General features: G+C 40.5%; 1 protein-coding gene across 6 annotated transcripts in view; it reads right to left on the bottom strand.

The window, feature by feature from the left end:
- Positions 1–18,844, bottom strand: part of GLI3 (GLI family zinc finger 3) — a 318,757-nt gene that overhangs the window by 227,296 nt on the left and 72,617 nt on the right. For 3 of the 6 annotated variants that reach the window (XM_025291389.2, XM_025291388.2, XM_025291391.2), the window contains exon 3: positions 9,966–10,040. The exons of the other annotated variants lie outside the window; for them this stretch is intronic. In XM_025291389.2, coding sequence (XP_025147174.1) covers positions 9,966–10,040 — 75 coding nt within the window. The remainder of the gene's footprint in view (positions 1–9,965; positions 10,041–18,844) is intronic. 6 annotated transcript variants of the gene reach the window in all.

Here is an 18,844-nt window from a genome sequence, read left to right as displayed (position 1 = left end):
GCGTTGCTTTAGAGGTACAGATGAAGATGATCAGTGTTAAAATTATTCTATCCCTTCGTATAAAAGTTATCAGGAAAGGCTACTTTAGTCTGTAATCAAGTGACCCGTTATCCAGTGTCTCCAGATTCTGAAAAGCTATTTATGCAAAGGAATATTTACCACCATCTTTGGGCGGATTGTATTACAGACTTACATGCCAGAAGGCATTTGAGTCTTTGGTTTGTGTTCAAGTTAACAATAGCTCCAACAGTTAAAGCTGCATGTAGTTTATGGAAAGGGGCATATGTCCATAGTTAAAGAAGCATATGGTTAATAGAGAAGAGAGGAAAACTTGCCTTTGGAAGCAGCTTTGCTTGGGTTATTTACCAACAAACCAAAGGTCCTTCATGCAGCCCCAGAGCATACTTCCCCTCCCACAGGCTGGAAAGGAATGCCGAATGAGTCAATAAAACCAGGGTCACACTGAGCAAGAGACCTTCTCCCCAAGAAAGATGATAATCAAATTATAGCAAATTTCAGAAAGTCTTCTCTCTTTTCTTAATCGAGAACAAAACCAGACTCCTTCTTAAAATGCACTATTAGGAATCGTAACTGTTCCTAAAAGTGCCAGATAGATTTTCATCCATGCAATATTAAAACTAACAAGCGTCTTTTCAATTTCTTTTAATGATGAGGTATGCAATAAAAATGCAGCAGTGCTTCATTTAGGCAAAGGAGCTGGAGCAAAAAGTACCAAAATAAATAAATAATAAACTTACATGGGCCACTTACCAAAAATAAAAGCATTTAATTCAACCTTTTACAGGAGGCACACGCAGCACTCTGAAAGCAAAAAAAATTCTCATAATGCAAACCTCTACTTAAAAATCACTGCCAGGGGCTGGAACCAGGGCAGGGTGTTATTTCTTTTTCAATTTATTTTTTAATGTTTAGATATTAATGACATCAACTGCCATATCATATATATAATAAGGCAGCTTGGTATAATAAAAGAAGTTAGAAAACCTAAGGCCCAGACTTGCCTCCAGTGCTTTATTGGTGTGTGACCCTGAGTAACTTATAAAATATACCAGACTGTCAGTTGCCTCACTTAACAGGCAGACAATAAAACTTGCCCTGCTTACTTGCCAGTTATTTCCTGAGGGTTAAACAAAATATGATAAGGATCTTTATAAATTATGGCATTTATGAATGCCAGGTACCAGCACTAATTTCCTCATTATCTGTTTAATAATTGTGCAAAGCAGGATGGTGGGATGTAAGTGGGTTGGGAGGTAGTGGCTGAGTTTCCAAGGCTGATTCTATTGCTGCATCAGTTGAACTTCAGGCAAAGTCACAGAATTTCTCTGGGCTGCTGCTTCCCCTTATATAAAATAAGCCATCACCAATCTATTCCACCCAACTTCTCACAGATTCCTAGGCGAAAAGATGGGATTATACAGAAAAAACTGTAAGGGAACAAACCACTATGCACATTCACCAAGAGCCAGGCTAGATGTCTTGGGAGCAAATAATTGCTGCTTCACAACCAGAAAGAGGATCCAAGTTAATGACCTATAATTTAACTGGCCATCTCTTTCACCTACTTTTTAAATGTCTCTTGGATCAGGCCCATAAACAATATTTACAAAGTATGACTACTTGAAATTTGCAGAGAAAATATCAATCTCTTCTCTACTTGGTTTGCTACAATGACTTGAGATACTTGAATCTTCCCAACAATCCATGTGCTGTTTCTCCATGAGCAATGTTTACTAAAAATGATCAGGCAAATTCTCCTAGGATGACTGTTGGCATCTTAAACCCACTTCCTGTTTTCTTTCTGTATGGCCAGTGTACTAAGACTGGATTATACAGTTTTCAAAGGCTGAAAAAAATCAAAAGAAGAGGAATGTTTCACGACACATGAAAAGTATGTAAAGTTCAAATTTCTGTGTCCATGAATAAAGTCTTATGGGAACCCAGCCAGGGTTATTCATTTTCATATTGTCTATGGCTGCTTTCTCCTTATAAGAGCCGAGTTGGGTATGACAGAGACCAAAGGGCCTTTGCAAATTCTAAAATATTTACTAGCTAGTCTTTTCCAGAAAAAGTGTGCCATCCCCTGATTTAGCCAGCTCGGGGACACCCATCAATGAACTGATGAAGCACACCTGAGACACACATGCCAACAATAAAGCAGCACCATTCAAAACACTAGTAGTGAGTTTTCCGAACCTTAAGGTGGGTACTAATATCATCCTTCATTTACAGATGAAGGAAGCTCGCTTAGAAAAATGAAGTTCCCCAAAGTCACAAGTCAGTGAGTTGGCAATCAAATTAGTTCCCTATAATTCTAAACCTGACCATTTATACAGTAAGGAAAGGTAGATTTTGGCCTTTCTCATAAGCTTAAAGATAGAAAACATTTCCTGAGTGTTTCCTCTCTCAGTGTTAAATAATGAATTTTAAATATACAATCTGAGATGGGTGTGACTAAAGATCAGTCTCCTTATCCAGCTTGAGGTGTGTCTGCCGTTGTTTGAGTTCTGTTCTTTTCAAAACAATCACAAAACAAATAAGTACATATTGGTCAAACGTGTCACACTCTCCCGGCAGTTGAAGATGACAGAGGCCATTTCCCACATCAAGCTACTCAATGTGCCTCTTTTAAATACAAGAGAAGGTTCCTTCTGCTGAACCAGATATAATCCACAATGATCTGCTTTTGAAGGCAGGACAACCCAGACTGGCATGTATCAATATTTTTGTTAACAAGGGTAGAGGAGAAACCTACAAGCATTCAGTCTTGAGATTTCCTGTTCTCACCACATGAGGAATCTCCTGACCAAAAGGCAAAAGCGGGGACTTCTCTGGTGGCCCAGGGGCTAAGACAACATGCTCCCCCAATGCAAGAAGTCCAGGTTCGATCCCTGGTCAGGGAACTAGATCCTATATCTAAGAGTTCACATACTACAACTAAAGATCCTGCATGCTGCAACTAAGACCTGGCATAACCAAATAAATAAATAAATAAAAATAAATAGCTTTTAAAAGGCAAAAGCAAGTTTAGTCAGGGTTCCGAGAGAGTGTTTCTGCAACCTGTGTGAAGAATTGCATCCAGGAAGTTTAGGGCTGACCGAGTCAACACAAAGAATGCAAACTGGTCAAGATCAGCCATTATCCACACTGGATGCATATGGATGCACCCACATCTAAGTCTCCATCCTTGACACAGGGTTGGTGAAGTGGACCAATGAACGGTTAAGTCAGTGTCAGGGGAGGCTACTGAATAGGAAAGGGAGTTTCTTTAGCTGTTAGATGTGGGCACATACATCAGGCAGACGTTCTTGAAGGAGGTTTGGACAAGATCCGGTTTGAGAAAGTCTTAGCTGAGTCTCCTCTGCACTTCAAACTTTCAAAGATGCTGGTCAACCTCCCCCTAACCCCTCGGGGATACATTCAACTCAACAGCACAGTATTAATCATGACTTTGAGACTCCAAAATCTTGCACCTTGGGTTTAAAGGCACCTGTGTGGTTTTTGTTTATTTCTTTTTGCACTTTTCCTTCTTTTTTAATTCACATCTTGCTGACACAAGTGGAAATTCCGATTTCTTGGCAGAAAAACCTGACGTTTCCTGCCAAGCCATTCAGATAAAAATTCTTCCATCCTCCTTTCATGGCTGGGTCCAGCTCTACTAAAGCCCTCAAGAAGAGTTGGAGGAAACAGCAACCAAGACACATAATCCAGGCATTTTTATTGTGCTTGACAATTTTATTAATTCTATTGGGTCTCTTTAGTCTATTCTATCATTTGTAAGGAAAGGAAAAAAATTCTCGTATGGTCCAGCTAGCAAATGTAACATCCCCTCCCCATAAAGTGAACGCATCTCACAGTTCATTCAACAGAATGTTAGCAACCACTGCAAATTTAAGCCAGGGAGAAGCGGCCTCTCCTGGGCTCTCAAGCAGCCAGCCTCACACAGCAAGGAAGGTCATTTTTATTTGTCTTCCTTCCTATGCATTATTGGCTCTGGACTTCTAGGGAGGCATGGTCCATAAAAGGAAGAAGGAAGCACTTTTTTTTACATTTTCAAACTAATCTTCAAAGCTACACCACCAATCTATCCAATAACAGCAGTATTCACAAATTTCAGATCTGCCATCCAAACACTGATTCTATGCAATACTGACCTCTTTCTATAAGAGGGAGCCATAGTCTTCCTCGCCAAGGGCTTCATAAATTACTCTGAATAAAACCAAGACAGGTATGTATCTCTGTGCACTTGCCTGTCCTCTCATTCGGCTCCTTGTCTCCCCACACTAGAGTGCTCCACCAGCTCAGCCTTCACTGTCACACCCCTCCCAGTGCCAGCAAGGAGTGCGCATCCTCATCACCAGCTCGCCTCTTTTTGATTCAAATTTTCTCTAACAATATCTTTGTTGGACCCAACACCACCTCCATCCAATACACCGTCTCTCTTCTGTATCTGTCATATCACTGAGCAAATTCTAAACTCTCCTGACCCCAGTGTCTCTCTCTCTCTTTTTTTTTTTTTTTTGATGTGGACCTTTTTAAAGTCTTTAATTTGTTACAATACTGCTTCTGTTGTGTGTGTGTTCTGGTTCTTTGGCCATGAGGTGTGTGGGATCTTAGCTCCCGGACCAGGGATCGAACCCACGCCCCCTGCACTGGAAGGCAAAGTCTTAACCACTGGACTTCCAGGGAAGTCTCCTCGGTGTCTCTTTTTCTTTTTTTTTTTTTTTTTTCTTTTTCTTGACCTTCTATGGTTTGCACTTGACTCCTGAATTGTCTGTAAGGTTTCCAAGAACTGTCCTTTGGCCAATTTAATAGCCTCCTCTCTGTACTGATGCTTCACACTATCTTCCACTCACTCTTGCAAGCAAACTTTGTGTACCTGTCTTTTTCTATTCTTTAAGTTTGAATGTGAACCAATTTTCAAAACAGAAACAGATTCACAAACACAGAAAACAAATTTATGGTTACCAAATGGGAAAGGAGAGGAGAAGGATACATTAGGAGCTTGGGATTAACAGATACATAGTACTATAAATAAAACAGATAAAAAAGAAGAACCAGTACGGAGCATGAGAAATTATATTCAATATCTTACAATAATCTATAACGGAAAAGAATCTGAAAAAATAATTAAAACTTATTAAACATAATAATAAGGAATACACAGAAGAACTGTACAAAGAAGATCTTCACGACCAAGATAATCACGATGGTGTGATCACTGACCTAGAGCCAGACATCCTGGAATGTGAAGTCAAGTGGGCCTTAGAAAGCATCACTACAAACAAAGCTAGTGGAGGTGATGGCATTCCAGTTGAGCTATTTCAAATCCTGAAAGATGACGCTGTGAAAGTGCTGCACTCAATATGCCAGCAAATTTGGAAAACAGCAGTGGCCACAGGACTGGAAAAGGTCAATTTTCATTCCAATCCCAAAGAAAGGCAATGCCAAAGAATGCGCAAACTACTACACAATTGCACTCATCTCACACGCTAGTAAAGTAATGCTCAAAATTCGCCAAGCCAGGCTTCAGCAATACGTGAACCGTGAACTTCCTGATGTTCAAGCTGGTTTTAGAAAAGGCAGAGGAACCAGAGATCAAATTGCCAACATCCGCTGGATCATGGGAAAAGCAAGAGAGTTCCAGAAAAACATCTATTTCTGCTTTATTGACTATGCCAAAGCCTTTGGCTGTGTGGCTCACAATAAACTGGGGAAAATTCTGAAAGAAATGGGAATACCACACCACCTGACCTGCCTCTTGAGAAACCTATATACAGGTCAGGAAGCAACAGTTAGAACTAGACATGGAACAACAGACTGGTTCCAAATAGGAAAAGGAGTACGTCAAGGCTGTATATTGTCACCCTGCTTATTTAACTTATATGCAGAGTACATCATAAGAAATGCTGGGCTGGAAGAAGCACAAGCTGGAATCAAGATTGCCGGGAGAAGTATCAATAACCTCAGATATGCAGATGACACCACCCTTATGGCAGAAAGTGAACAGGAACTCAAAAGCCTCTTGATGAAAGTGAAAGAGGAGAGTGAAAAAGTTGGCTTAAAGCTCAACATTCAGAAAATGAAGATCATGGCATCCGGTCCCATCACTTCATGGGAAATAGATGGGGAAACAGTGGAAACAGTGCCAGACTTTATTTTTTGGCCTCCAAAATCACTGCAGATAGTGACTGCAGCCATGAAATTAAAAGACGCTTACTCCTTGGAAGGAAAGTTTTGACCAACCTAGATAGCATATTGAAAAGCAGAGACATTACTTTGCCAACAAAGGTCCATCTAGTCAAGGCTATGGTTTTTCCAGTGGTCATGTATGGATGTGAGAGTTGGACTGTGAAGAAAGCTGAGTGCCAAAGAATTGATGCTTTTGAACTCTGGTGTTGGAGAAGACTCTTGAGAGTCCCTTGGACTGCAAGAAGATCCAACCAGTCCATCCTAAAGGAAATCAGCCCTGGGATTTCTTTGGAAGGAATGATGCTGAAGCTGAAACTCCAGTACTTTGGCCACCTCATGCGAAGAGTTGACTCATTGGAAAAGACCCTGATGCTGGGAGGGATTGGGGGCAGGAGGAGAAGGGGACGACAGAGGATGAGATGGCTGGACGGCATCACTGACTCGATGGACGTGAGTCTGAGTGAACTCTGGGAGTTGGTAATGGACAGGGAGGCCTGGCGTGCTGTGATTCATGGGGTGGCAATGAGTCGGACACGACTGAGTGACTGAACTGACTGACTGACTGACTGACTGAAACATAGCAAGTTTATAAACTTAATTAAATTAAACATATATATGTTATATATATATATATATGCATATAACTGAATCACTTTGCTATATGCTTGAAACCAACACAATATTGTAAAATCAACTATACTTCAAATAAATAAATAAATTTGAATGACTCCAAAATGTGAATATTCCAGGACTTTGTAAATTCATTTAATGGGCCTACCTGGATGAACCTGAAATTCATTGTGAGGTGAAACGTCAAAGTACATGTAAAAAGGTAAGTTCTAATTGAATAGGATAAACAAAAAATAATCACTAAAAAATCCTATACATACACTAACACTACAAAGTTTTGAAAAGTGGTGTTTTAATATGGTTATATACTTCCGTGTTACAATGCATTTAAGAAATCTAAAAAAGGTTTAGATTATGCAATGAAACTCTACATTCTAGGAGCAGTTTTATTAGTGCAAGAAAGCAGTAATGAAATGATGAAAGAATTAAAACTTATTCACAGACTGCAGTTTCTGAAAGATATAGTAAATCAATAGAAAAATCTTTGCTTTTAGCACAACCCTACTATAGAAACCACAGAAACCACCAAAAGTTTTCATAAAATACTTGTTCATCCAATTTGAACTATCTTGCTATGTGTTATATTTGAAGGTTTTATAAGTTAAAATAATTTGCAAAAGCATCAAGGATTTCATGGGGGCTGGGAGGACTTTTATTTAATTACTTTTAAAAATATCCCCTCATAAATACATATTCCTAAAACACAAATACGGAATCATTTTTCCACATAAACCCTGGAAAATGAGAAAGCAGAGGTCATGAAATAGGTTAATTTCAGTGACCAGTCATGAAAATATAAAATGTTTCCTATATGATGCTATACAATGCTAATAAAATGCTATACAATGTATCATGTCATTAAATCAAGACACACTGCTAGTATATGATGGGGGTGGGGTGGAGTGGAGAGGGGGGCAGGAGGCAGAGGGGATGGTCTCCTTCCCTACTTATGCCAGGCCTAGGTCTAGGCTCATTGAAATCTAGTTACTGGTGATGCCAAGTTTTGAACTTCTTTTGCGTTCTGCCCAGCTGACTGCAGGGAAAAACACCTAAAAGGCTACTTGAAAAGAGAACAAGTAGATTACACAAAATTACTGAGCACCTAACATTCTGAAAAACTCAATCAAAAAAAGAAAACCCATAGAAGAAAATACAAAGAACTAAGAAATAAACTTTGTGAATCCTAAAATTGCATGTGAAAAGAAAGTGAAGTCGCTCAGTTGTATCCGACTCCTTGCAACCCTGAGGACTGTAGCCTACCAGGCTCCTATGTCCATGGGATTTTCCAGGCAAGAGTACTGGAGTGGGTTGCTATTTCCTTCTCCAGGGGATCTTCCTGACCCAGGGATCGAACCCAGGTCTCCCGCATTGTAGGCAGATGCTTTACCATCTGAGCCACCAGGGAAGTCACCATATTCAATTTTAATTTCAAAAGTGCCAAAGCAAACTTTTCGGGGATTTCTGAAAACTGAAGCAATGTTAAAAGTCCTGGTAATCCTCACTCCAATCCTTAAAAATCTTCTAGAAATACCTGTCGCTTCTCTGCTCACAAACCTTGCAGGAAATTCAACTTTCTACACAACCAACCCCAAACTTCCTGGGCTCCGAGTGAGAAGAAACCACCTTCAGGCTTCTCCTTGCCCATCCTCTGAGGCTGTTCCACTCTCCACCCAATGTCTATAGGGCATTTCTCACACTTTTCTATGATAAGCTATTTACTTGTACATCTCTAGCACTAGAAGGTAAGTTCCTTGAGAGCATCGGCTGAGTCTTGTTATCTGTGGTATCTCTTCAGCCTAGCATACCGCAGGCACTAGAGCATCATTCTAGGGAGGAATAAATAATTGAATAAATGGGTTGGGACTTGCAGGTAGTGTCTTATAGTGATGTTGTTTCCAGGGCTGGCAGTAGCAGCATCTCTCTGATTAGAATCAAGCCCCAGGAGAAAGGACACTGGGGTGTCCATGTGGGCCTTGACAACAGGATCTCAAGAAACAAGATGCCCAAAGTGAAAACACAGCTCCAAGTCAGGGTGGGGTGACAAATGGGCGTGAACAACAGAGGGGAGTCACCTATGGCAGCCTTTGGCCAGGCGTTGGCTCTGATTTTTTAGCCCCCGTTTACTGTTGCTGGGCTTCCCTGGTGGCTCAAATGGTAAAGAATCTGCCTGCAATGCAAGAGACCTGTGTTCATTCCCTGGGTTGGGAAGATCCCCTGGAGAAGGGAATGGCAACCCACCCCAGAATTCTTGCCTGGAGAATCCCATGGGCAGAGGAGGCTGGTGGGTTACAGTTCATGGGGTCACAAAGGGTCAAACACAACCCTTGAAATTGAAATAACTTTCAATTTCACTTTTTTTTTTAACTGTTGCTAGATTATCAATTAAGAATCTTATCTTGCTATTCATCAATTTAAGGATAGTATCCTTGAGTGGCAGATAAAACATTGAGGACACTAAAGCAAGGAGAATGAAAATAAGCAAACAGACAAAGGGCAGGAAAAGCCAGGCATGAATTACCCTATCACAGACTTGGTTGAGATTTTTGACGCGTTCAATCTTCATTTCAAGGGAGTTTCTGTGGAGATGAACATTTAGTCACATAGATGACAGAGATACAAAATGATTCATAGTATATAGAGATACCAATAAAATTGGAGACACCAACAAACATTTGGCCCGCCTTGAAACAATGAGTCACCAGGTTAGACAGGTTTTGGAAAGTATTGATGACTGTACATAAAATTGATGCGTTGAAGAATAACAAAAACAAATTAAGAATTTAACCTCTCTCAGGAATTCCTTGGCAGTTCAGTGGTAAGGATGCTGCGCTTCCACTGCTGGGGGCACGGGTTCGATCCCTGGTCAGGGAACTAAGATCCTGCATGCCAAGCAGCATGGCCAAGATATAAACAAAAATAATAATAAAGAAATTGAACAATGGTTTAAAAAAAAAATTTAACCTTTCTCCATACATTCAGATAAATAAAAGGAGGGAGAGAGACAGCAAGTGAAGGGTGGTGGAAATAAAGTAACTCTGCCAATTCCTTAAAAGGATAGGCCATTTTTATGTAGCACATGGATTTTTTTTTTTTTTTTTTTAATTCTCAGCCTTTCATCTTACTCTGGTAGGACTGCATTTGCCACAGGCTGATAAGTGAATATGGCAGAACTTCAAAACTCATGTCAGCCAAAGAATCTAGAGAGAGAAAAAAAAAAAAAAATCAGACATAAAGCTGGTAAAAGGCGGCTATAAATTTTTTTAATGCCTTTTATTTAATTCTACCAGAAGATCACACAGCAGTGTGATCTTGATTTGGGACATCTCAACCTCAACTCATGCATGCACATGGCCTTGCCCCAAAGATGTGGTTTTCATTAAACTAGTAAACCAAGAAAGGTTGCTTGTAAGACCAATACATTAAAAAACTCTTTCCTCTTCAGGCAATTTGAACCTTCCCTTTACTAGAATAAGTCAAGAACTGATGAAGAAGAAAATAACAGGATGGAAAATGTAACGCTTCACAGAGAGATGAGAGCCCAGGCTGAAGCCAACAGTCATTATCCACAATTTATATCAGTATCTTGTTAACAGAACTTCATTACTCGCATCCTTACTAAAAGGGTGAATACAAGAAAAGACAAAACAGAAAAACATTCATTTCAAGTCTGTGCTGTTCTGTACTTGGCTTAAGAGAGGTAGGTGGAGAAGACAAAAGAAGGATGTGGACACATGAAAGTTTGTTAAAATGCCAGCTGTACTCCCAACACCAAGTGTGCTGAAACACAGGTACTAGAATATATATAGAAGCACCATTTGTAACCAAACATTCAAAACTGCCAGCGCCCATCAGCGGTAGGAAGGATTCATAAACTGTGGCACATTCACCACAAAACAAGGTGAATGAACTACACGACATGTGAATGAATCCTGTAAATACAATATAGAGCAAGAAAGGAGAAGCCAAGTAATAAATCTGTAAAGTACAAAAACAGCTACAACTAGTCCATGCTGATAAGTCAGATACGCAGGCTCTAAGATGCTGGTGACCATCTGTTTCAAGGGCTTGGTGCCGGTTTCACACATACGTTTGGTTTGTGAAAATCACTGAACTGTATAATTTATGATATGAGCACTTTTCTACATGCATATTTCTTTTAGGAAAATGTGTTTAAGCATCAGTTCTAAAAACTTCCAGACAGTTCCTAAATGTTCTCTTCTTCAGGTTTGTCTCTTGCACTCCCATTCACAAGTGCTCTTACCTTTCTTAAATATGAAACTTGCAGCTGTGTATTTTATGTAGCCTAATGCAAATGTATTCAAATGTCTGCCAGATATTAAACAACATTACTCGAGAACAGTATGGAGGTTCTTTAAAAAACTAAAAATAGAGTTACCATATGATTCTGCAATCCCACTCCTGGGCATATATCCAGAGAAAACCATAATTCAAAGATACAGGCACCCCGGTGTTCACTGTAGCACCATTTACAATAGCCAAGACATGGAAGCAACCTAAATAATGTCCATCAACAGTGGAATAGGTAAAGAAGATGATATAGATAGATAGACAAATGGAATACTACTCAGCCATAAAAATGAAATAATGTCATTTGCAAAGTGGATGGACCTAGAGATTATCATATTAAATTATTCAGAGGAAGACAAATATCATATATCACCTACATATGGAATCTAAAAAAATGAACAGAAATAGACTCACAAACAGAAAACAAACTTACAGCTACAAAAGGGGATAGCAGAGTGGGGGAAATAAATTAGGAGTCTGGGAATTAACTTATACACACTACTATTTATAAACTAGGCAAACAAGATCCTACCATACAGCATAGGGAATTATACTCAGCATCTTAAAATGACCTATAATGGAAAAGAATCTGAAAAAATTTGTGTGTGTCTGTATGTGTATGTATAATTGAACCACCTTGCTGTATACTTGAAACACACTATGGTAAATTAACTAAATTTCAATTTAAAAAATTTTAATGTTACTCTATAACAAAAAGAACTCCCAAAATTTGGAGGAGATGAGTGTGGAACTGACATGAAGAGCCAATTCACTGAAGAAGAGATTTAAGTGTGCAATTAGAAAATGAAAACTAGTTTTTCATTTCATTATATAATGAAAAAAGTAAAAATTGAAATATAGTAGTGCTTTGTAGTTTTGCCTTGACATCAAATCAGGAAGTGTTCATAAAGGCTGAGTAAAACATTACTATCAGTGTGTAAAAGTAGTACATGTTGTATACCCACATCTCTGTACATCAGTGTGGTGCCCTGTGACACATCTTAAATATATATACCACTTTACCAAATCCTGCTCTTGCTGGATGCGTACCCAAAGGAGTAATTTAGGTTCCAGGCAAAGACTTAGTTAGCTACAAAGATGTTCACTGAAACATGATTTATAAGACAAGGGGCTTCCTGGAGGCTCAGAGAGTAAAGAATCTGTCTATAATGCAGGAGACCTGGGTTCGACCCTTGGGTCAGGAAAATCCCATGGAGAAGGGAATGTTTACCCACTCCAGTATTCTTGCCTGAAGAATTCCATGGACAGTGGAGAATGGTGAGCTACAGTTCATGGGGTCGCAAATAGTCGGACACGGCTAAGCCACTTTTACTTTTCAAAGCTGCATACTTTACAATGTAAAGTTCACTTTACAATGACCACAGTAAGAGATTAAAAATATCCACAAAGCAAAGAGAAAAAGAGCTGGGAGCAGAAAGGGCAGAAGTGTATAAAAGAGTATTAGCAGTGCTGGTTATTGTCAAAAAGTCGATGATGAGAGTTTTTAAATTCTCTATGTCCTAATTCTTTTCTAAAATTTAAAAAAAAAAAAAAGCTTTATGGCTGAGTAATACTCCACTGTATGTATGTGCCACATCTCCTTTATCCATTCCACAGAAGGGGTGGAGATGAATTGGGAGACTGGGATTGACATATATACACTATTGATATTATGCATAAAATAGATAATTAATGAGCATCTACTGTATAGCTCAGGGAACTCAACTCAAGGCTCTGTGGTGACCTAAATGGGAAGGAAATCCAAAAAATGGAATATATGTATACTATGGCTGATTCACTTTGCTGTACAGCAGAAAGTAACACAACATTGTAAAGCAACTATTTCCAATAAAAAATTTTCTTAATGTTTTAAAAGAATGTTTAATTTAGAAATAAATGTGTCTTTGCAGAGCTGTTTCAAGCTTAAATATTATAGTCCCAGTGCAATTTCTTAGATATAGTTCTTATGTACAGGGCTTACTGGCCCTTTAAGAAAGCCCTTGGTCTTTCTGAAATACAAGTTAGCAGTAAAGAAAAGAAATGCCAGAACTCTCCCTGCAATTGCCACCATCAAGTATTTGCTTGGGCATTTCTCTTCTTTCCTAAATTCCCCTTGGGGGTGGGAAGGAGGTATTAGACATTCTGTGAGTTCATGCCCAGTTTAACCCTCACTCCCCAGACAAAATATAACCTGTGAGGATTCATTTGTTTCTCTTCCCTGCAGCAACGACTCAGTTGACTCAGCACACAGCTATTTATTAATCATGCTATGTGCAATGGCACAGTTCTATAAAAGCCACAGTGTCTTCCCCTTGCCAACTCACACCACTTCCCAGCTCTCCTGACCCTGAGTAGCTCTGGGCATTGTATTAACAGTTCGCTCTGCCCTGCTTTTCACCTTTGCTCCTATTAAGTGTCAGACTGCATTGATTGCAAAATTTTCAAAGATGGTTCAGAAGTCTGGGTGAGATGTGATTTAACGGACTTTTCTATGGTAGAAATAATTATGCTATGGGTGTCACTAAGGGGCACATTTTTGTCTTCAGTAAGGGGCAGAACCTCCCTCCTAAGTGAAACTTCAAGCCATTGAAAATCCTTTCCTATAAGGAGAACTGAGAAGGAGAGAGTGAGTCCAAGTATTTAAGGAATAAAATAGGAGAATTTCTAACTCCTACGTCACCATGTTGAAGCCCTGTGATAAACACATGTGTGTAGAAAAAAAGACTAGAAGAAATACACTAAAATGTTCATTTTTCCCACATGTGAGTCATGGTAAGGATGAATTTTGTTTTCTTTAGCTATGTTTTCAATATTTTCTGCATTAAGTACTGATTTGTTATTAGAAAGCTATAATTATGTGCCACAGGACATAAAGGGCTTCCCAGGTGGCATGAGTGGTAAAGAACCGGCATGCCAATGCAGAAGAAATAAGAGATGCAGGTTCGATCCCTGGGTTGGGAAGATACACTGGAGGAGGGCATGGCAACCCACTCCAGTCTTCTTGCCTGGAGAATCCCATGGACAAAAGAGCCTGGAGAGCCACAGTCCATGGGGTCGCAAAGAGTCAGACAAAACAGAGCGATTTAGCCCACATAGGACACAAAAAGTTTAATGAGATAAAGAGCAGAGAAGTGAGGATCAAGGGCCCTGGAATTCGGGGCTTCTCACAAACACACAAGTTTTACACAGTTTCCAAAGCTTTCTTTCAAAGGCATTCCTTCTAAGGGTATGCAGAAAACATGTGCCATTTATTATCCATGTTGACAGTGAAGATACAGGGGAGAATAAAGAAAGGACCAAAGACTGGGACATGATCTGGTTTCATTGTTTCTACCAAAAATTCTCTCTTACATTTTAATGATGCTTTTCTGGCAGGGAGGGTAGGTGAGGAGGATGCATTTTCCACCCATAAAAGTTGAACAGACTGTGCCCTCACACTGACTCTAAGAATAAAACCATGTGACCTGCTCCAAACATGGAGGGGAGTGTGTTTCTGCAGGATTCACACACGCTGCTTCAGTTCAAAGATCTCACTTCAGCCAGCTCCCCGGCCTGCCTTCCCATAGCCTGTGGAAGAGGAGAGGAAGAAGAATCATGGCAGTCACCATGGCGTGTCCCCAGAGTTGGAGAGTTTGGGAGGCTGGAATTTCTACCAACCAGCAGAATTAGATGGTAAAATGAAAAAGTATTAAACATTTAATAGGATGAAGGGAGGAAATGGTCTCAAAAGCATCACACATCCAGGTAAATGTATGAGTTGCACCCATTCTTGATGCCCCTTCCTTGGTCACAGCCTTAAAGGCTCTGTGTCTAAGCAGCGTGTGCAGTGGAGACGAACAGCACTGAGATATCCCAGCTCTCCCAGTCCATCCTCTGACCTGGGCTTCCCACAAGCTGCCCAGGAAGAACAGAAGAGCCTCCAGTGGCAGACCTGAGATTTTCTCTGGAGTAAAGCCAACACAAACCATCATTTACTGTTAATGTCTTATATTTTTATTTTGCATGTTGCAGCGGGTAGATGTCCCAAAGAGGCTTATGAAATGTCAGCCTCATCTGGAGAAAATGGAGCCCTTCATGAGCACCAGGCTGGGCTCAGGAGCTGCCCTGGACAGATACACGGGCAAGACGGTTTTAAAGAAATCAATTGAAAAGTCTGAGATACACTGAGAGCTTTTCTCTCTCTTTCCTTCCATCACATCCTAAGCAACTTGAAGTTACTTCCTTCTTTTTTTTAATATTTTTTATTTATTTTTAAATATTTATTTATTTTGACTGTGCTGGGTCTTAGTTGCAGCTTGTGGGATCGAACCTGAGTCCCCCACCCTGGGAGCACAGTTTCACCCACTGGACCACCAGAGAAGTCCCAAAGTTACTTCTAAGGCTCAGGTCTGGCTCTCATTTCTGAAAAGGGATGTCTAAAATTGCACTCGTACTTAGTCTCTGCAATCAATCTAGAGTAATGAATGAATGAGCATCCTGCACGGAGCTGGGTAATGAATTTGTAGTCTGTTTGCTTTGGCAGAAAGCTGCCCATTTATTCTGATTTAGAAGCAAATAAACATTCTCATAGTCTCCCACCTTTTTTCCCCCCCTGTATTTTCCAGTTCTCCTTCCCTTTCCTCACTTGCATCCCCAAATAGGCCTGCCAAAAGACTGGCTTCTCTTATGATCAAAAAGGATTTTCTGAGTCACAGATTCCCCAAAAGCAGGAAAACCTTCGGGAATTCTTTAGGAGCATCAATAAAAATACAGCCAATGACCCTCAGGAAGGCTCAGTGTTTCCTCCAGTGTGGAAGTGACCCAGGGGAGACAAGGGAGAAAAGTGAGGGTTATGAGAGCCTAAGGACTAAAGAAGAACATGTTCATTTCATTTTGGTTCTTATAACATTATATTCAGGGTCATTATATCCTGGATATAGGGCTTCTCAGATGGTTCAGTGGAAAAGAATCCACGTGCCAATGCAGGAGCTGCAGAAAACGTCAGTTCGATCCCTGCAGGAAGATCCCCTGGAGGAGGAAATGGCAACCCACTCCAGTATTCTTGCCTGGCAAATCCCATGGACACAGGAGCCTGGTGGGCTACAGTCCATGGGAATTGCAAAGAGTCAGACACAAATAAGTGACTGAGCACACACACATACTGGACATACACTTGACCACTGCCTCATGGCTTCTATTTCTAAGACATACTGAAGGATTATAGAAATCTTGGCCCACTAAGCTAATTCTGCAAAAACATTCTAATTTTGCATTTCTTCTTAAGGACAAAAAAGGCAATGTAAAGTATTGCCTTATTGTATAGAACTGAAAAAATAAAATTAAATGTAGAATAGTTTCTTATATTCTATGGGATAAAAGGCTTGTAAATATGCACAAGGAATTAGTAGGATATAATATAAAATATAAATCTTCTAATTGTTCAAACACTTCACATAGTAATTTTATCAAATTTAAAATGAATTAAGGGTGTGCATCACTTGTTACTATCTGGGCAACTAGTTTTCCTTTTCCATCTGACTTAGTCCACCTAAATCACATAACCTCCCCCACTCCCAATAATACACACGGATATTTCTTTGGATGGCTCTTCTCCGTGAGAAATGGAGAACTGACCCTCAAATTCTGATTTTCTGGCTCTCATTTACTCAGTACTCTGGTTCAAAATGGGCTTCCCTGGTAGCTCAATTGGTAAAGAATACACCCGCAATGCAAGAAACCCTGGTTTGATTCCTGAGTTGGAAAGATGCCCTGGAGAAGGGATAGGCTACCCATTCCAGTATTCTTGTGCTTTCCTGGTGACTCAGATGATAAAGAATCCACCTGCAATGCGGGAGACCTGGAGTAAATCCCTGGGTTGGGAAGATCCCCTGGAGGAGGGCATGGCAGCCCACTCCAGCATTCTTGCTGGAAAATCCCATGGACAGAGGAGCCTGGTGGGCTATAGTCCATGGGGACGCAGAGAGTTGGACACAACTGAGCGAGACTAGGCACAGCACAGCCCTGGTTCAAAACTGGGTCTAGCGATGTCAGCATTGTGTGTCAAAACTTCTTTCAACTGAATTCACCATCCAGCCAACCCCAGCGACTTGGCCAGCTTCACTCTCAATGCCTATTTACTCACTTCCTCCCCTTGAAACGTTAAAAGCGTCCTGTCGTTAACCAGCTGGTTAGAGCTGAGCAAATCCTCATAAATCAGCCCTTTGCCGGGGCAGACGACCTGGGAGTTCATGGTGGCTCTTTGTGACACAGAGAACAACTAAAGCACAATTCGGTTCACAAAGGAACCTTTGCATGTTTGCAGGCCTCCTCTTTCATCTGTAGGTTCAGAGTGCGTTTTTGATGAACTGTGCTCATCAGCCACCCCCCAGGGCCGCACAGAGGGTGAGAGCGCAGGCCTGGAGTCTGGCTGCCAGGGTTCAAGGCCCAGCCGTCACTACCCTCGGCGCACGAGTGATCTCCCCAGCGCCGTTTCCTCATCTGCAAAGTGTGATGATGGCAGTGGGCTTGCCATGAATGAAGGAACGCCTGTGAGAAGTGATCTCTGGATGTCAGCTCTGCCCAACCTCTCCCCCAAGGCTGACAGACTCTGCAGACACCTCAGAGAGCTGCCCTGCCTGATGCATGTAAGGAAGCCTGCTGCCTGAGAGTCACACCTTATGCAAACTTTCAAGTCCATGAAGATCTAAGCAAGACCTTGAGAAACTAGCTGATCAAAACCTATTATACTCAGCCATAAAATTGAGGAAAATAATGCCACCTGCAGCAACATGGATGGACCTAGAGATTATTATACTGAGTGAAGTAAGTCAGACAGAGAAAAGATGAATATCATATTGCATGGCTTATATGTGCAATCTAAAAAAAATGATACAAATTAACTCATATACAAAAGAGAAATAGACCCATAGACATAAAAAACAAAACTCTGGTTACCAAGGAGGAAAGCAGGGAGAGAGATAAATTAGGAGAATGGGATTAACATATACACACTACTATATATAAAATAACCAACACGAATGTACTGTACAGCACAGGGAACTATACTCATTATTTTGTAATAAAGTATAATGGAAAAAAGCATCTAAAAAAGAATATGGATATATAGAGATAGATAAATAACTGAATCACTTTGCTGTGTTAATGCAACATTGTAAATCAGCTATACTTCAATGAAAATAAAAACACACCTCATATGTGATGTTCCACCCACCTGTGTGTCTGTAACCAAGGGAGAGATAGGCATTTGTGTGTGTGTGTGATACATGTTTTTAACTGCTGCCATGAGCCAGTGATGTTGGCACAAAGAAGTTCTCTGGACCAGTTACTCAGAAATGCTCACTTGCCATATCTCAGTCCAGCTCTCTGAGCTGAGGAAACAAACTTCACCCTTTTGGGCCTCAGTCTCTTCATAAATGAAGTGACAGCAGCCTCCCTCATACAACGTGTGGGCAGGGAGTGAGTTGAGTTCTACCAACTGATACAGAAAAGCATATACTCTGCAAGAGTAAGTGGATTCCAATTCGCACACTAAGATGACTAATGTAAAATAAACAGCAATACCATAAGCTATTGACTGTCGAGCTGTGCAAACCCTTCAGATCTCTGATTCCCTTAAATCCTCACCACAATCTTATCATTCCCATTTCCCAGTGAGAAAACCAAAGCTGAGAGAGGGAAAAAAAAAAGTTCCCCA

This window comes from Bubalus bubalis, chromosome 8 (assembly GCF_019923935.1).
Source record: "Bubalus bubalis isolate 160015118507 breed Murrah chromosome 8, NDDB_SH_1, whole genome shotgun sequence".
In the NCBI taxonomy this organism is placed as follows: Eukaryota; Metazoa; Chordata; class Mammalia; order Artiodactyla; family Bovidae; genus Bubalus; species Bubalus bubalis.
Note: the sequence above shows the minus strand (reverse complement) of the source record. Positions and strands in the feature narration are given on the sequence as shown.